Raw genomic sequence first — 15,410 nt, forward strand, 5'->3', positions numbered from 1 at the left:
AAACAACTCATACTTTCTTTTGTGAGTTTGTAACCTCACTTATTTCATCTTCTTAACACCTCCAAAATACTTTTCCAAGATGTCCCAAGCCTCATTCGATGAGTCTGCATCACCAACTTTCTCAAAGTTGTCTGGATCAATGCATTGATGGATAATAAAGAGGATTTTATAATCTTTTTTCTTCAAATATTTATTTGCAACCTTTTTTTCATTTGTGGCATTGTCGTTAATTGGTGTCACTCCATTCTTCACAAGATCTCAAACATCTTAATAGCAAAAGATAATCTTCATCAGCTTACACCAATTATCATAATTCTTGTCATTCAAAATGGAAACATTTATTGGAAAATGCTAATTTAGATGAGAAGTCATTTCTCTATGCTTCCATGAATCGTAGTAAGTGCTATAGATATCAGATGTTGCAATCGATCTTGATAGAACAAGATTCAGTCACTTTCTTTATTGATTCAAGATTCTTGTTCTTCACTCTTCACTCGAGTGATTCAACCACACAATAATTAGAAGAAGAAAAGTACTTTTGAAATTATGAGAGAAGGTAGAATTGAGAGAGTATTGGTTATTGAAGTGAAAGGAAGAATGTATTGATCTTCTCTTAAGCTCACAGATCTTATTATTTAAAAATACAAAGTGTCTTTCTATTTTAACGAGACTAGTTGCACATCAAACAATCTCAAACTAACTAATTTTGACTATCTGTATTCGACTCAGTCGAATAAATACAACTTAGACTACTACAAGATATATTTGACTCTATCGAATATACATAAATTCGACTACTATAAATTATATTCGACTTTATCCTTCGACTCTATCGAATCCTACATTTACACATACTTAACATAAAGAATTATATATTTAACAATAGTCTCCATAGAGATGCTGAACCAAATATATTTCATTATATCATAGTAATTTTTCAATTAGATATGTTAAATTTTAAAACTGAAAAATGTGAAAAATCGAAAGTTATAAAACAAATCCATGAAGAAAGAAGGGTGATGTGTTATGTCTGCATATCAACTGAGCGGCGAGACTCTGCAGGATGCTTTGCGGGGTGGAAGAACGTCTTTTCTTTGTTACACGGAGGACTGTTTTGTTTCTTTATAAACCTCCACTTTGCAATTAAAATCAATGGAAATGAACTGTCTTTGTTATATTATCATTAGCATTTGTTTTGCCACTAAAATCTGCATTTCCTAAGCTTCTCATCCCTAAAGTTGAATCCTACAATTACAATCTAAAATTGATTACAACCAAACAATCTTCCATTTCAAACAAACCATCTTTAATCGGCAACGACAGTCTATACTGTCAGAAGAAACGATTCGTTTGTAAACTTCTGTATTTTATTGGAATGCAATTTTGGACTTTATACATACAAAACAAACTTTAGCTATTCTACTAATTATGATAAATAGTAAATACTCTTAATTTTCCCACTGTCTATTGACCTTCCAATTCTTTTCACTAACTTATTATTAAAAGCCCATTAACTGTAACATTTAAAGTTTATTCAACAAAACTCCTCTGTAAACTTAAATGTTTCTTCCATTCATCATTCCTATCAACTTCTTGCCTCTGTCGAAGATTTCCTTTGATAGTGGTTTTGTGAAAATATCAGCTGCTTGGTCCTTACTTGCTACATGCTTCAATTCGACACTTCCTTCCTTCACGTGTTCTCGAATAAAATGAAAACGAACGTCAATGTGTTTGCTCCTTTCATGGTTTACTGGATTCTTTGCTAACTCAATTGCTGACCTGTTGTCAACTTGTATTATTGTAGCATCTTTCTGTTCTATCTCCATTTTACTCATCAATCTTCTGAGCCATATTGCATGACAAACACACCAGGATGCTGCTACATATTCTGCTTCACATGTCGAAAGTGTTACTATTGGCTGCTTTTTAGAAAGCCAAGTGAATGCAGTATTTCCCATGAAAAACACATATCCAGAAGTGCTTTTTCGATCGTCTATGTCTCCGCACCAATCACTGTCGGAGTAACCAACCAACTTGTATTTCTCTGAATTCGAGTAAAACATCCCAAGTGACACTGTTCCTTGGATGTACCTCAGAATTCGCTTCAATGCCTTCCAATGTGTGTAAACTGGCTCCTCCATGAATCGACTTACAATGCCTACACTTAATGAGATATCTGGTCTTGTACATGTGAGATAGCGAAGACTTCCTACCAAACTTCGATATTTTCCTGCTTCAACACGTTCTCCTCCATCAAATTTCGACAGTTTTGTTCCTGGTTCCATTGGCGTCGAAGCCGGATTACAGCTTTCCATCTTATATCTTTTCAAGATTTCTTTTGCATATTTTTCTTGTGAAATGAAGATTCCTGTTTCTTCTTGTCGAACTTCCAGACCAAGAAAGAATCTCATCAGGCCTAAATTTGTCATCTCGAATTCACGTGTCATTGTGCTTTTGAATTCTTCTATCATCTCATCATTACTGCCCAGAAAAATAAGATCATCAACATAGAGAGCAACAAGTAATACATTCATTCCTTTTTTCTTCACATAGAGGGCATGTTCGTACGGACATTGCTCGAACCCATTCTCCTTGAAATATGTGTCGATACGTGTGTTCCATGCCCGCGGTGCTTGCTTCAGCCCATATAACGCTTTCTTCAATTTCAGTACCTTCTCCTCTTCTCCAGCTTTCATGTACCCGAGTGGTTGTTCGACATAGACTTCTTCTTCTAGTACACCATTCAGAAAAGCTGTTTTGACATCCATTTGAAATATTGGCCATTTGAATTGAGCAGCTTGAGATATGAGTAGTCGAATTGTCTCCATTCTTGCAACAGGTGCAAATACTTCGTCATAATCAAATCCTGCTTTCTGTTTGTATCCCTTCGCAATAAGTCTCGCTTTGTATCGTTCTATTTCTCCTTGAGCGTTCATCTTTTTCTTGAATACCCACTTTACACCAATGGGTTGACTACCTTTTGGCAATTCAACTAGCTCCCAAGTGTTGTTGTGGATAATCGCCCTCATCTCTTCGTCCATTGCACTTTTCCACTTCTTGTCTCGTACTGCTTCTTCAAAACTGATGTTTTCAGCATCTGCCAAGAGACATACAAGGTGCACTTCACTTGTCGAATCATACAGATCTTGCAAACTTCGCATTCTGGGTTGTGTAGGTTCATCTTCATCGTCAGAATCTTCAAGTTTTGTCGAAATGTTTGATGGTACAGCGACAGATGATTCTTCAACTTCGACAACAGCTTCTGTCGAACTGTTTCAGTCCCACTTACTTGCTTCGTTTATTCGAACGTCTCTACTCACTATCACCTTTTTTCTTATGGGATCAAATAGCTTGTACCCTTTTGTTTTCTCATCATACCCAATGAGTATGTATTTCTGACTTTTGTCTTCAAGTTTCGTTCTTCGTTGATCTGGTACGTGTGCATAAGCAACACTTCCAAATACTTTGAGATGAGAGACTGTTGGCTTCTGTCCGCTCCACGCTTCTTGTGGTGTTTGATCTTCTAACTTCGAATGTGGACATCGATTTTGAACATAAATGGCACATTTTACAGCTTCTGCCCAAAACTCCTTTGGCATGTTCTTGCTTTTAAGCATTGATCGAACCATGTCAAGGACTGTTCGATTCTTTCTTTCAGCCACCCCATTTTGTTGAGGTGAGTATGCTGCAGTTAGAAATCTCCTTATACCCTGCTCTTCACAATATTTCATAAAAGCTGTCGAAGTATACTCACCACCTCTATCTGATCGAACTGCTTTAATATGTCTGTCGGTTTCCTTCTCCACCATTACTTTGAACCTTTTGAATACCTCAAATGCTTCAGACTTTTCTTTCAAGAAATAAACCCATGTCTTCCGTGAGTAATCATCGATAAAGGAAATGAAGTACCTTTTGCTACTGAAAGATGCTGGCGTGATTGGTCCACATATGTCGGTGTGAATCAAATCAAGGATATGCTTAGCTTGATATTCTGCCTTCTTTTGGAATGAAGTTCTTGTTTGTTTGCTCAGCACACATTCTTCACAGAACTTTCCTTCATAATCCATATCTGGTAGTCCATGCACCATGTTCTTTTTCGCCAACCTTCTTAAACCAGCATGATGTAGATGACCAAAGCGTAGATGCCATAGTGACGCTTTGTCTTCGACATTTACTTGTAAACATTTTTCTCGAACGTTTATCAGATTCAGTTTGTACATTCGATTTCTCTCCATTTCGACACGAGCAGTCAGATGTCCCAGCTTGTCCTTCAAATACAGTATCCGTTCTTTCATCAGTATCGAATAACCTTTTGCTGTAAGTTGTCCCAAACTCAAGATGTTGGTCTTAAGATTTGGTACATAATAAACATCTTGAATTGATCCAATCAACCCATCTTTCTGCAGGTAACGGATCGTTCCTTTGCCTTCGACCTTCACTTTCGATGCATCTCCGAAAGACACATTGCCATCTTCAATCTTTCTCATTTCTTTAAACAGGTGTTTGTGACCACACATATGGTTACTTGCTCCTGAGTCAAGATACCAAACGTTGTCATTTGTGTTGATCTCATTTTGAGCCATCAACAGAAAACCTTCATTTGCTTCAGCTTCCAAAGTTAGATTGGTTGTTTCTTCTACCTTCTTTTCGATCCGACAATCTTTTGCAAGATGTCCCACTTTATCACAGTTATAGCATTTGAATGAGTTACAATCCTTCGCATAATGACCATACTTCCCACACTTGTAGCATTCAAAGTTGATTTGCGTCCTCTGCTCCTTCTTCCTTCTTTTTCATCTTTCGTTGTTCGTGTGCTTCGAGGGAACCTGCAAGCTCTTCGACTGCGAGCTTCGAAAGGTCCTTCGACTCTTCTATTGCACACACAATATTCTCAAACTTATCTGTTAAAGATCTCAAAATCTTTTCGACAACTCGTGCATCAGTTACTGTTTCGCCATTTCTGCTGAGTTGGTTCACCACTTTTTGTACACGCGTGATGTAGTCAGATACATTTTCTGACTCCTTCATCTGCATCCTCTCCAATTCGCCACGAAGTGTTTGGAGTCGAACTTGCTTTACTCGATCTGCTCCTTTGAACACTTTCTCCAGTGTGTCCCACGCTTCTTTCGACGTAGTCGAACCGGCAATCTTTTCGAAGCCTGACTCATCAACAGCCCTAAACAGCATGTAAAGTGCCGTTTTATCCTTCGGTCGCGTCTCTTTCAACGCCTTGTTTTGAGCTGTCGTATATCCCTCAGTATCTGTTGGTTCTTCAAACCCATCTTTGGTCACCTCCCACGCGTCTAGAGATCCGAGAAGAGCTTTCATCTGGATACTCCAGTTTTCGTAATTCAACTTCGTTAGCCGTGGTAACGGCATTTGATTCATCATATTTGCCATTAGCTCTGATGCCAATTTGTCAGAAGAAACGATTCGTTTGTAAACTTCTGTATTTTATTGGAATGCAATTTTGGACTTTATACATACAAAACAAACTTTAGCTATTCTACTAATTATGATAAATAGTAAATACTCTTAATTTTCCCACTGTTTATTGACCTTCCAATTCTTTTCACTAACTTATTATTAAAAGCCCATTAACTGTAACATTTAAAGTTTATTCAACATATACAAGTATTCCACAAAGGAATGGACTTGATTTTGACAGGAACATAATGACCATGTTATTTTCTGGTATAAAGAACCAAGTTTAAGTTTTTAAAAGGGAAAAAGAAAGGGCATTCAGGAGAAACAAGAGACATTTGCACCAATTATTCCAGAAGTAAATATTCATTTCCCTTGCATTTACTTTCTTTTACAGTTTATTCAAAACTATATTTACTTTGTCACCTCTAATACACCCAACAAAGATGGACAAAGCTTTATTTGAAAAGCAAATATGGAACAACAACTTATATGGTTTATCAAACCACAGAAGGAATAGGAGCAGTGGGTATCAAATACAAATCATCTTTTCTTTTGATAGTAGCTCCAAATTGCTCAGCCATGTCCAAATCCTCACCTTTCATCCCATTGGGAAGCTTCCAATCAAAGTGATACAACAAGAATGCAAGGGATAGCTCAACACTTATCAAACCGAATGTGATGCCCGGGCACATTCTTCTTCCAGCACCAAAAGGAATGTACTCAAAATTACTCCCTTTGTAGTCAATAGAGCTACCAATGAATCTCTCCGGATAGAACCTCTCTGGTTCAAACCAGTACTTAGGATCTCTTCCAATTGCCCATGCATTAACTATCACTTTGGTTTTGACTGGGATATGATACCCATCTATCTCACATGCTTGTCCACATTCTCTTGGAAGTAAAAGAGGAGCCGGAGGGTGCAGTCTTAACGTCTCTTTCACAATTGACTTCAAATATTCGAGTTCATTTATGCAGTTTTCACCAACATTTCCTCTCGTTTTGAAGATTTCTCTCACTTCATGTTGTGCTTTCTTCATCACTCTTGGATCTCTTATCAACTCTGACATCACCCAAACTATGGTAGAAGCTGATGTGTCACCTCCAGCACCAAAAATGTCCTGAAATGTAAAATGCAAGGATATTATTATAATAGGGTTTTAAGTTTCAAATACTCATTTAAGTTTTACTTCAAGGGACTTATTGTCCTTACCAGGATTATAGCCTTGATATTGTTGTCAGTTAAGCATATATCTTGCTCATTTTCATTACCACCCTGGAAATTTAAAAGAACATTTACTAGATCTTCTTCTGCTTCACCTTGACCTTGTTTTGCTTCTTTATGTTCAATGATGACTTTTTCTAGTAACTCATCCACTTGTCTATGCAGCCCCTCAAGTTTTTGCCTCAAACCAGATACAAGGTGAAGCCATTTAGCTGAAGGAAACAGTTCAGCTATGTCAAAGCCTCCTGCAACTGCATCTCCATTTCCCAAAGACGGAAGTCCAAGGACTTTGCATTTGTTGCCAAATGCAGCCTTTGTAATGATAGCAAATGTTGATGAAACCACAAGTTGAGTGAAGTTGATGGGTGACCCTTGCTGTGAATCAATCCTTTTGATGAGATCTGTGAGCACTTCTTCTCTTATTGGCTGGAATGAACTCACACGTTTTGGGGTTAAAAGCTCCCTTTTGCATATTTTTCGCAGCTGTCTCCAATAATTTCCGTAAGGTGAAAATGCAATATCTGTGCATCCATATGATATTATTTCCATAGCTACAATTTTAGGCCTAGATGCAAATATGATATCATGGGTTTTAAGTACCTCCTTAGCATACTCTGGTGAGGAAACAACAACTGCAAAGATCTCTCCAAGTTGTAGTTGCATCAAGGGTCCATATATTTTGGCCAAATCTCTTAGTTTTCTATGTGGTGTAGAGGTAACTAGATGGTGTATGTGTCCTATAACAGGTAGCTTCCATGGTCCTGGGGGAAGGTTTGTAGATGAGCCTTTTTTCTTGAGATTCCTCCCAATTTTCAGTGCGACGAGAATGAAGAGGAAAAAGGAAACAAGGGCTAATAACTCAGAAGTGTGAGAATCCATGGAGAATTAATTGCTAGCTTGGTTTATTACAAAGTGCTATCTATGAGCAAGGTTTTAAATATAGTTGAGATTGCATGGGAAGGGGTTAGAATAAAACCAAATAGTACCGTTTATTATAGTGCTACTATTAAATTTTATAATAATGGTTTTAACAGTGGCTGACAAGCGGCATCATAGTTTTTGGGATTTCTTAAATGGAACCGCAAATGCAATCATAGTTTTCAACCGTACCTGACTAGCGGCATCATAGTTCGTCAAGTCTGTTTCGATAGATGGAATTTGATGGAATATGGCATAATGGAATCGTATTATTTAAATTTAAGGTTTCGTTAACTTGTGTGATGGTTACTATTATTAAATATTTTATGTGGAATAAAACAAAATTTAAAGTTTTAAAAAATTAAATATATGTGTTTCAAGAGAATATTTCTATAAATATATGATTAACGTGTGTTTTTGCAGCATAGGTTAGTATTAACCTTAAATTTATAAAATAGATTAGTGGAATAATGCAACATTGTCTACTTTATTTTTAGTATTTATTTTGTATTATTTATAATTTTCTTTTTCTTATAATTCTATTTTATTCTATTAATTAATTATTGTTGTGTGAAAATGTTGTTCATATGTGGATTTTTGTTTTTGTTTTCTCTTGTATTTTAAGAGATGATGTTAACTAACTTATACTTAATTTCATTAAGCTAGAAAACAAAATAGAAAAAGTTCATTAGTATTGAAGTGAGTATTGTGATTCTAATATTTGAAAAATGAAAAATGAAGATAGTGTTTGTATGAACTATAAAATATATAATTTTGATTATTTTAATAAAACATTTGTTCTTAGCATTACAAAATATTAATGTTTTGTGGATAAAAATGGAATAAGAAGATTATAATCATAATGGAATGATAGTTTTATTCACTTTCATCCTGAAATACCCAAATAATAAAACAGGAATATCATTCCATTTTGTTTTATTTTGCTTTATTCTATTTTATTTATTTTATTTTATTTTGTTATGTCGTTTGCTTTATTTTATTTTATTTTGTTATGTTGCATTCTGTCCATTCAAACAAACCTTAGATTAAGTTGGAGAGTTTAGAATAGAGAATTTTGAAAAGAAAAAAAAAGTAGTAAAAAATAAAAAGAGATTAGAAAGACTTATTTTTTTATAATATAAAATTCTTCTAAACTAAGAATGAAAAAATTATATTGAATTAGAGTTTTGGAAAAGTTACACAAATTTTTTAAATAAATATATGTTTTTCATAATTGAAATATTATAATAATAAATAATTATTTATTATTTAATATAAAAGCCCTCTTTCAAAAAAAATTAATTTATTTGTCTCTAATCATTTTATTTCGAAGTCCTCAAAACACCTTTCCTTCCAACTTTCAAATAATTTTTTATTGTCAATTTATAAAAATAAGAAATAAACATAAGTGATAGAATATTCGGATCTACTACTTTAGTATGTCAATTCAGTCATAAACTTTATTAATTTATCATTTTATCTATAGCTCTTATAAAATAAATCTTAAATCAAGAATAGACTATTGTGCTTGCGATAAATCTTTATGCACAATGTCATTGATTTATAAATTTTTGGGATTTTTTTTAAATAATCAATTATTTTAATTTTATTTTTTAAATAACTATATTTTTAAGTTATTTATCAAGATAATCATGTTTTATGCACATGTTTAAAAGATGTGTCAGTTGGACTGACGCATGCATTTTGATATTGAGTAGAGGCGTAAATATCATTGGTGCATGCATGCATTCAATGCAATTGGCGCATGTTTACTATATATCATTTGCATGTGTCATTGCATGTGGCGCAAGCTATATATATTTTTTAATATTTTATATTTTATATTTATAAATAAATAGATAAATAAAAAATAATTATTAATATTATGATATAACGTTAAAATACATAACAATTAACAAGAAAATCAATGATCCGCCCGATTAAAATGTCTCATGTTCCACATCCCGGTGCGTTAGTCTGTCTTCGAGGTCTCACACGATTTCTTTGAGGTGTTTGGAGTCTTTGAGTGCTTACATGATGCAATGGTGGCTAGTGTGAAGGTCTGGTGGAAGGTCCATCGGTATTTAATTTTGTCATCATTTCTCTCTAATAGTTTGGGGTGTTGTTGCCAACGGCGCTGTCGTAATTGAGTTCGGTGTTCATGTTATTGTAGTTGGGTCATTGTGGTTGGGTGGTTTGTGGACGGTATGGTTGTCCGAATTGGGCCATTGAATCGTTTTGGAAACGAAGCAATGGTTCATGTGGTGTAATAAAGTCAAACAATGGTTGGATGTTGTGGCGATGAGATGCTTGGGTGTTCATAAGTGGGGGCTATGATGGAATGAGATTGAACTGTATGAATCATGCGGGTTATAGACAAATGTGGTGGTTACGTATGGTCGTTGCTGGTTAGGGTTTGATTCCTGATTTTGAGTTTGGGTGTCTGACGTGAATTGGTTGCGAGGTTTGGTGTATATGGTAAGGTAATGGTGTGAGGTTAGTCTTTGGGTTTGGATGGGTTGACATTGTTCTTGGACGAGGATTTGTTGTTGGACGTTTGATGACGATACTCGTTGGCGTGGACCAATCAAATACCATTGCATGTGGCGCTTTCACATGCATGCGGCATTGTATGTGCCGCTAATGAATAACATTTTCATTGGATGCGTCAATGCAACTGAGGCTTAGATTAAATATTTTTTGAAAAATGATTATATTAAAAAATATTTTTAAAAAGTAATTATTATATATATATATATATATATATATATATATATATATATATATATATATATATATATATTGGATTGGATAAAAATTAATTGATCATGCCTTTTTAATAATAAAATAAAAATTATTTTTATTAATATTCAGAATATCTTAAACTTTTATTTGATTATTTAAAAAAATATATATTATTTAACAATTGGAATCATTCCCAATGAACATATGGATAGAAAGAAAACTCATAAAATAGATACGGATAAGAACCCAGATAATTATTCATTAAAATAAGCGATATAGATACGAAAATCTTAGTATCCACCACATCCTATACTCACACAATATATATTTATGTTTATGTATTTTTATTTTTATTGTTATATATTAATTTATCAATTTTATTAAATAAATCACTGTTAAACTTATATATATTTTTAAATAAGTATTTATTCATTTCTTAACTTAATAATAATATTTTTGAATTTTTTTAATATTATTAAAATAAATTATAATTAATTAATTAATTATATTAAAAACGCGGATAAATAAATATAATACAAATATTTATGCATACATAATTATTGGTGTCTATACAAATATAAACTCAGGTACGAAATTATTTTCAAACATCAAATAGGAACATACCCTATCAAAAGTTAAACCATATATATATATATATATATATATATATATATATATATATATATATATATATATATATATATATATATATATATATATATATATATATATATATATATATATATATATAATCAATCGACACGTTGCAAAATTTAGTTTATACGCTCTCCCATCTGTAGAAAAACTTCCTTCTTCTTTTCTAATAAAAACTAGTAATATACCGTACGGATCAATTTGTTTTGTTTTAATATAAGTTGGTATGAAATTTATTTTGGAGGTAAAGCTCAATTTAAAAAATGTTAAATTCGGTGACATGTAATACCACATTGATATAATTAAAATAGAGTTGATACAACTAATATTTTTATAGTTGATGCGGAACAAAATTCCATCAAAAATAAGAAATATTCATACATGTGCAAAATGGCAACAAATCTAAAAAGAGTACATCTAAAATAAGTATTAATAATGTAAGAGCAAAATGTCATGAAACAATCTCATGATAATGCATGAGTAAAAACAAATAAGGAGGTTAGAAATCAAACAATGTCGGGGTTGAGGCAGTCATTCCGGTAGAAAACGAAGATCTGACATGAAGAACAATTAATCCCCTTTCGGTGTGACGAATAATGTCGTCCTAAGAATAGAGGTAGATCTTTTGGGGGAAAAAATACTAGAGGCTGCTTTCACAAGCGCGGTCGTCCAACAAACTGGGGCTACCAAATACAACCGCCACGTAGGACACAGAGAATTTCAGTTGGGGATTTAATTCTACGAAGAGCTGGCATTAGGGGGTAAGAATGCCCTGAATGGTAAGCTAGCAACAAATTGGGAAGGGCGTTATAGATTAAAAGAAAGGAACAATCATGAAGCATGTCACTTAGAATCGCTGGCAGGAGAACAAATATCGAGAACCTGGAACGTCGCCAAACTTAAACTATATTACAGTTAAAAGTAAATCTAAAAGCTCAGATTGTATAAACCCAGCCTATATGGAACTAACGAATGTTTTGAATAAAACCATTCTCTATTATATTTCTCTTGTCTGTTTTGTTTGTCCATTTTCCCATTCATAGTAGAGTTCAGACTTTCAAGGGTGTTGTCAGAGACGCTTTGCACGTCTGACTACATCAATCAATACCCCCAACGCCCAACGCGTCTATAAGAGTTCAGGAGAGCTGTTTGAGACGTTTTGCATGTCCGACTACATCAACCAATTTTCTCATGGGTGATATCGCATACACTTTGCACGTCCGAATACCACATTCAAATACCCCCTTATCAAAGAAATACACGCTTTTACGTGTAGTCACCTTCGGGTCTAGCCATTCCAATGACAGTTGTAGGGAAGCCTAAAGGCACTCAACTTAATTAGAATCATATCTCAAGGGCAGGGACGGGGATCCTCTTTCCTTGGTCGGGAATGATCCTTTGTGACGTGGAGTGTTATAGAAATATAGAGGAATGATCGCATCTCTCCGGACTAAGGAAAATCGCGAATAGCCATAAATGCTAAATACAACAAGGTATTTCAAAATAAACAAAACTACCGCATATAACATTATGCGTACAGGTATTTTGCGGAACAATACATTATAAAGTAATCAAAGAAGACGGAAGGAAGCACAAAAAACAAGAAGCTTGGGAGCTAAAGATTCCAATTAACACAAGATACTCCGGCAAGCACCTTTCTTCAAGGAATAAATATTAGGATATTGGGTTTCTAGTGCAATCAACTGACCCTGAAGAGCTTCCTCTCTTTTCAATATGCTCTTCTCCCATTCAGCCAGCTCTTCCATAGTACCTCGAATAACGAGGGATACAATTTTCGCTTCAACTGCACCCTAAAAACATCATATTCCATCTTCTTAAGTTGATCCTCAAGGTTCTTCACCTTTCTTTAGACAACTCAATTGAAGATCCATAGAGACGCCTTTCTTCAGACAACACAGGCCCCTGCTTTACGCGACCTTACAATTCTAAACGATCCTTCTTAAGACCTGTCTTCTTCCCCTTAGCAAAGTCACATCGAGCCTCCAATGAGTACACCTCCTAGGGCAGAACAGGTGAAGCTAAAAACTCTTTGGGGTAAAGAACTAACTAGTTAAGGAGAGACATTGTAACACCCTAAACCCCGTACATAAAATTATCATGTAATTTGATTAATCATAATGCAAACCACTCAGGGTGTCACACACAACAAACACATAACCTGCTCCGTAACACGGGTTACAACATAATAGTTTAATACACACATTTGTACTTGGGATGTTTACACGACAACCAACTCATCTGATATGTATTTGGTATGTTTATACGACATCCAACTCATCTGATATGTATTTCGTATTCATATAACAAGGCATTCAAAACCTATCATCGCACTCACCCAAATGTTTAAGGTGTCGTTGCAGTGGAATCATTAATAAAGCAATTAACGATAATATTGTAACTTACGACATTTAGTCTCATAAATGCCAACTTCATAACATAAGCAAAAGGAGTTTATAACATTCAACTCAAAACAACTTAGAAATCTCAGTAACATAAATAGTCTTGAGTTTAAACATAAAACGACATAATAATCAATTCAAAATTATCCCCAATTTGATGTTACATGATCAGAGCAAGGCACCACTAGTTAAAGAGATAAACTAAAGAAGTGACTTCAAGAGATATCTTCTACTTACTTCAGCAATGCTACTCCTGAGTATCTGCACGATGCCCACGTAAAGGCAATATTCAAACATAAGGGGTGATAAATCACAATTAATAATAACAAGCATATACTGCAAGGTAGGATATTAAACACATAGCATATTCTACACAATCTTAATAATAGTATATCAATTACATCCCTCCACCCAACTCGTAAAATCAATCACAACTCAACAAATATATCTCCACAAAACCACATATGACTCGATATGCAATGCAACTCATCTATGCAACGCTATGCATATGTATGTGGTACCAACTCAACATTTGGTTCTATGGAACCGGGTCCCCTCTTTTGAACCCTTGTGCCCCCTCTTATGAGCTCCAAGCCCCCTCTTTGAGCTTGGGCCAAGCCAGTAGTGCCCTCTTCTGTACTAGCAAACATGTCTCTTGATACAACTCAATATGAATGTATGAATATGTTAACAAAATTCAATGCGTTAAGACCCCTCTTCTGATCCTAACATACATGCATTGACAAAGTCACATAATCCCCTCTTTTGAATTACCAGAGCAACTCACACAATAACCAACATAGCAACACAACTCCAAAACATATGATAATCCAACTCAATAAAATTATCAACTCACATATATGTAACTTACCTTTAACTGAAAAATACACAACAACATACTCATAAAGTCAGCAAGTATTCAAGGGAAAGCATAGTGATCTGGCACAACATCATCAACTCGTTTATACATAACCATCTCTCATAAATTAACAAAATCAATTAAAACTTATTTTTAATCATTTAAGTCGCGTCAAACAACTCCTAACACTACCCAAAGGTAGCCAACAGTCCCGAAAATTAAAAAAAAATCTAAACATTTTTATAAGTTCATAATATCTCAACAAAGTATTTTTATTAACTTATTCTATGCTCTTAACTTGTAAAAAGTTATAACAATGTATAATTGTAACTCAACAAAGTTCTCAAGGAACTCTAAACAACTCTATAACAATTATCATAACTCTAAAATAACTCTAAAGCACTAAAAAATGCTCTACCGACAACTCTTGCCTATAAAGATAACTCATTAATTGGATGATGGTCTAATTCAAGTAATAATAACACAACTCTAAAGAGACAAATACCTTTAGTTTTAATTCTATGGATCATCATGTTTAACTCAAAATAACTCTAAAATAGCTCTGACAACTCTAAATATGTAAAAGTTACTCAAAACAAATAAAAATATAACTCTTAACAACTTAAAACAACTCTGACAATTCAAATTTTTTACTCAAATAACCCACATTTTCAACAAACAAAAAAATTCATATTTCAGAATAATTCTCAAACTACCTCACTTTCCAAAAAAAAAATACACACATAGGTGTCGGATGAATTGGCGCATACCCTTAAATTTAAATAGGAGGCGTCAATTGAACTGGCTTCTGCACATGATGCTTCCAATCCAATTTATGCCTATGTGTAAAGAATGAGAGGAGGCGTCAATTGGTCTGGTGCATGTGTGTATTGTGTAAAAAAAATTATAAATAGAGGTGTGGTGTGATTCATTTTTTCACATCTCTTTTTATTATATTGCAAACATGGTTCGTCCTCGTCGCCGCTATGAGAAAGTGATTTATTGGATAGACAAGCCTCCGATAGAGATGCTCTTCTAAAACATATTTTGTTTCGAGCAACTACAGAGGAAGTTGGTTCGTTGGTTAGACGGAAACATGCCTGAAGGAGAAAAAAATAAAAGTATTAAGAGACATGGTGCAGACGTGGGTGGGTGCAAGTTAAAA

At 34.3% G+C, this 15,410-nt stretch overlaps 1 protein-coding gene across 1 annotated transcript; it reads right to left on the reverse strand.

The window, feature by feature from the left end:
- Positions 1-5,791: 5,791 nt before the first annotated feature.
- LOC127097629 (cytochrome P450 71D11) lies at positions 5,792-7,590 on the reverse strand. Its single transcript, XM_051036127.1, has 2 exons — positions 6,638-7,590; positions 5,792-6,545 (listed from the first exon to the last, which is right to left on the reverse strand). The coding sequence occupies exons 1-2, from the start codon at positions 7,526-7,528 to the stop codon at positions 5,925-5,927; spliced, it is 1,512 nt and encodes a 503-aa protein (XP_050892084.1). The 5' UTR covers positions 7,529-7,590; the 3' UTR covers positions 5,792-5,924.
- Between the last annotated feature and the right edge of the window lie 7,820 nt (positions 7,591-15,410).

The sequence above is a fragment of the Lathyrus oleraceus genome, chromosome 6 (genome assembly GCF_024323335.1).
Source record: "Lathyrus oleraceus cultivar Zhongwan6 chromosome 6, CAAS_Psat_ZW6_1.0, whole genome shotgun sequence".
In the NCBI taxonomy this organism is placed as follows: Eukaryota; Viridiplantae; Streptophyta; class Magnoliopsida; order Fabales; family Fabaceae; genus Lathyrus; species Lathyrus oleraceus.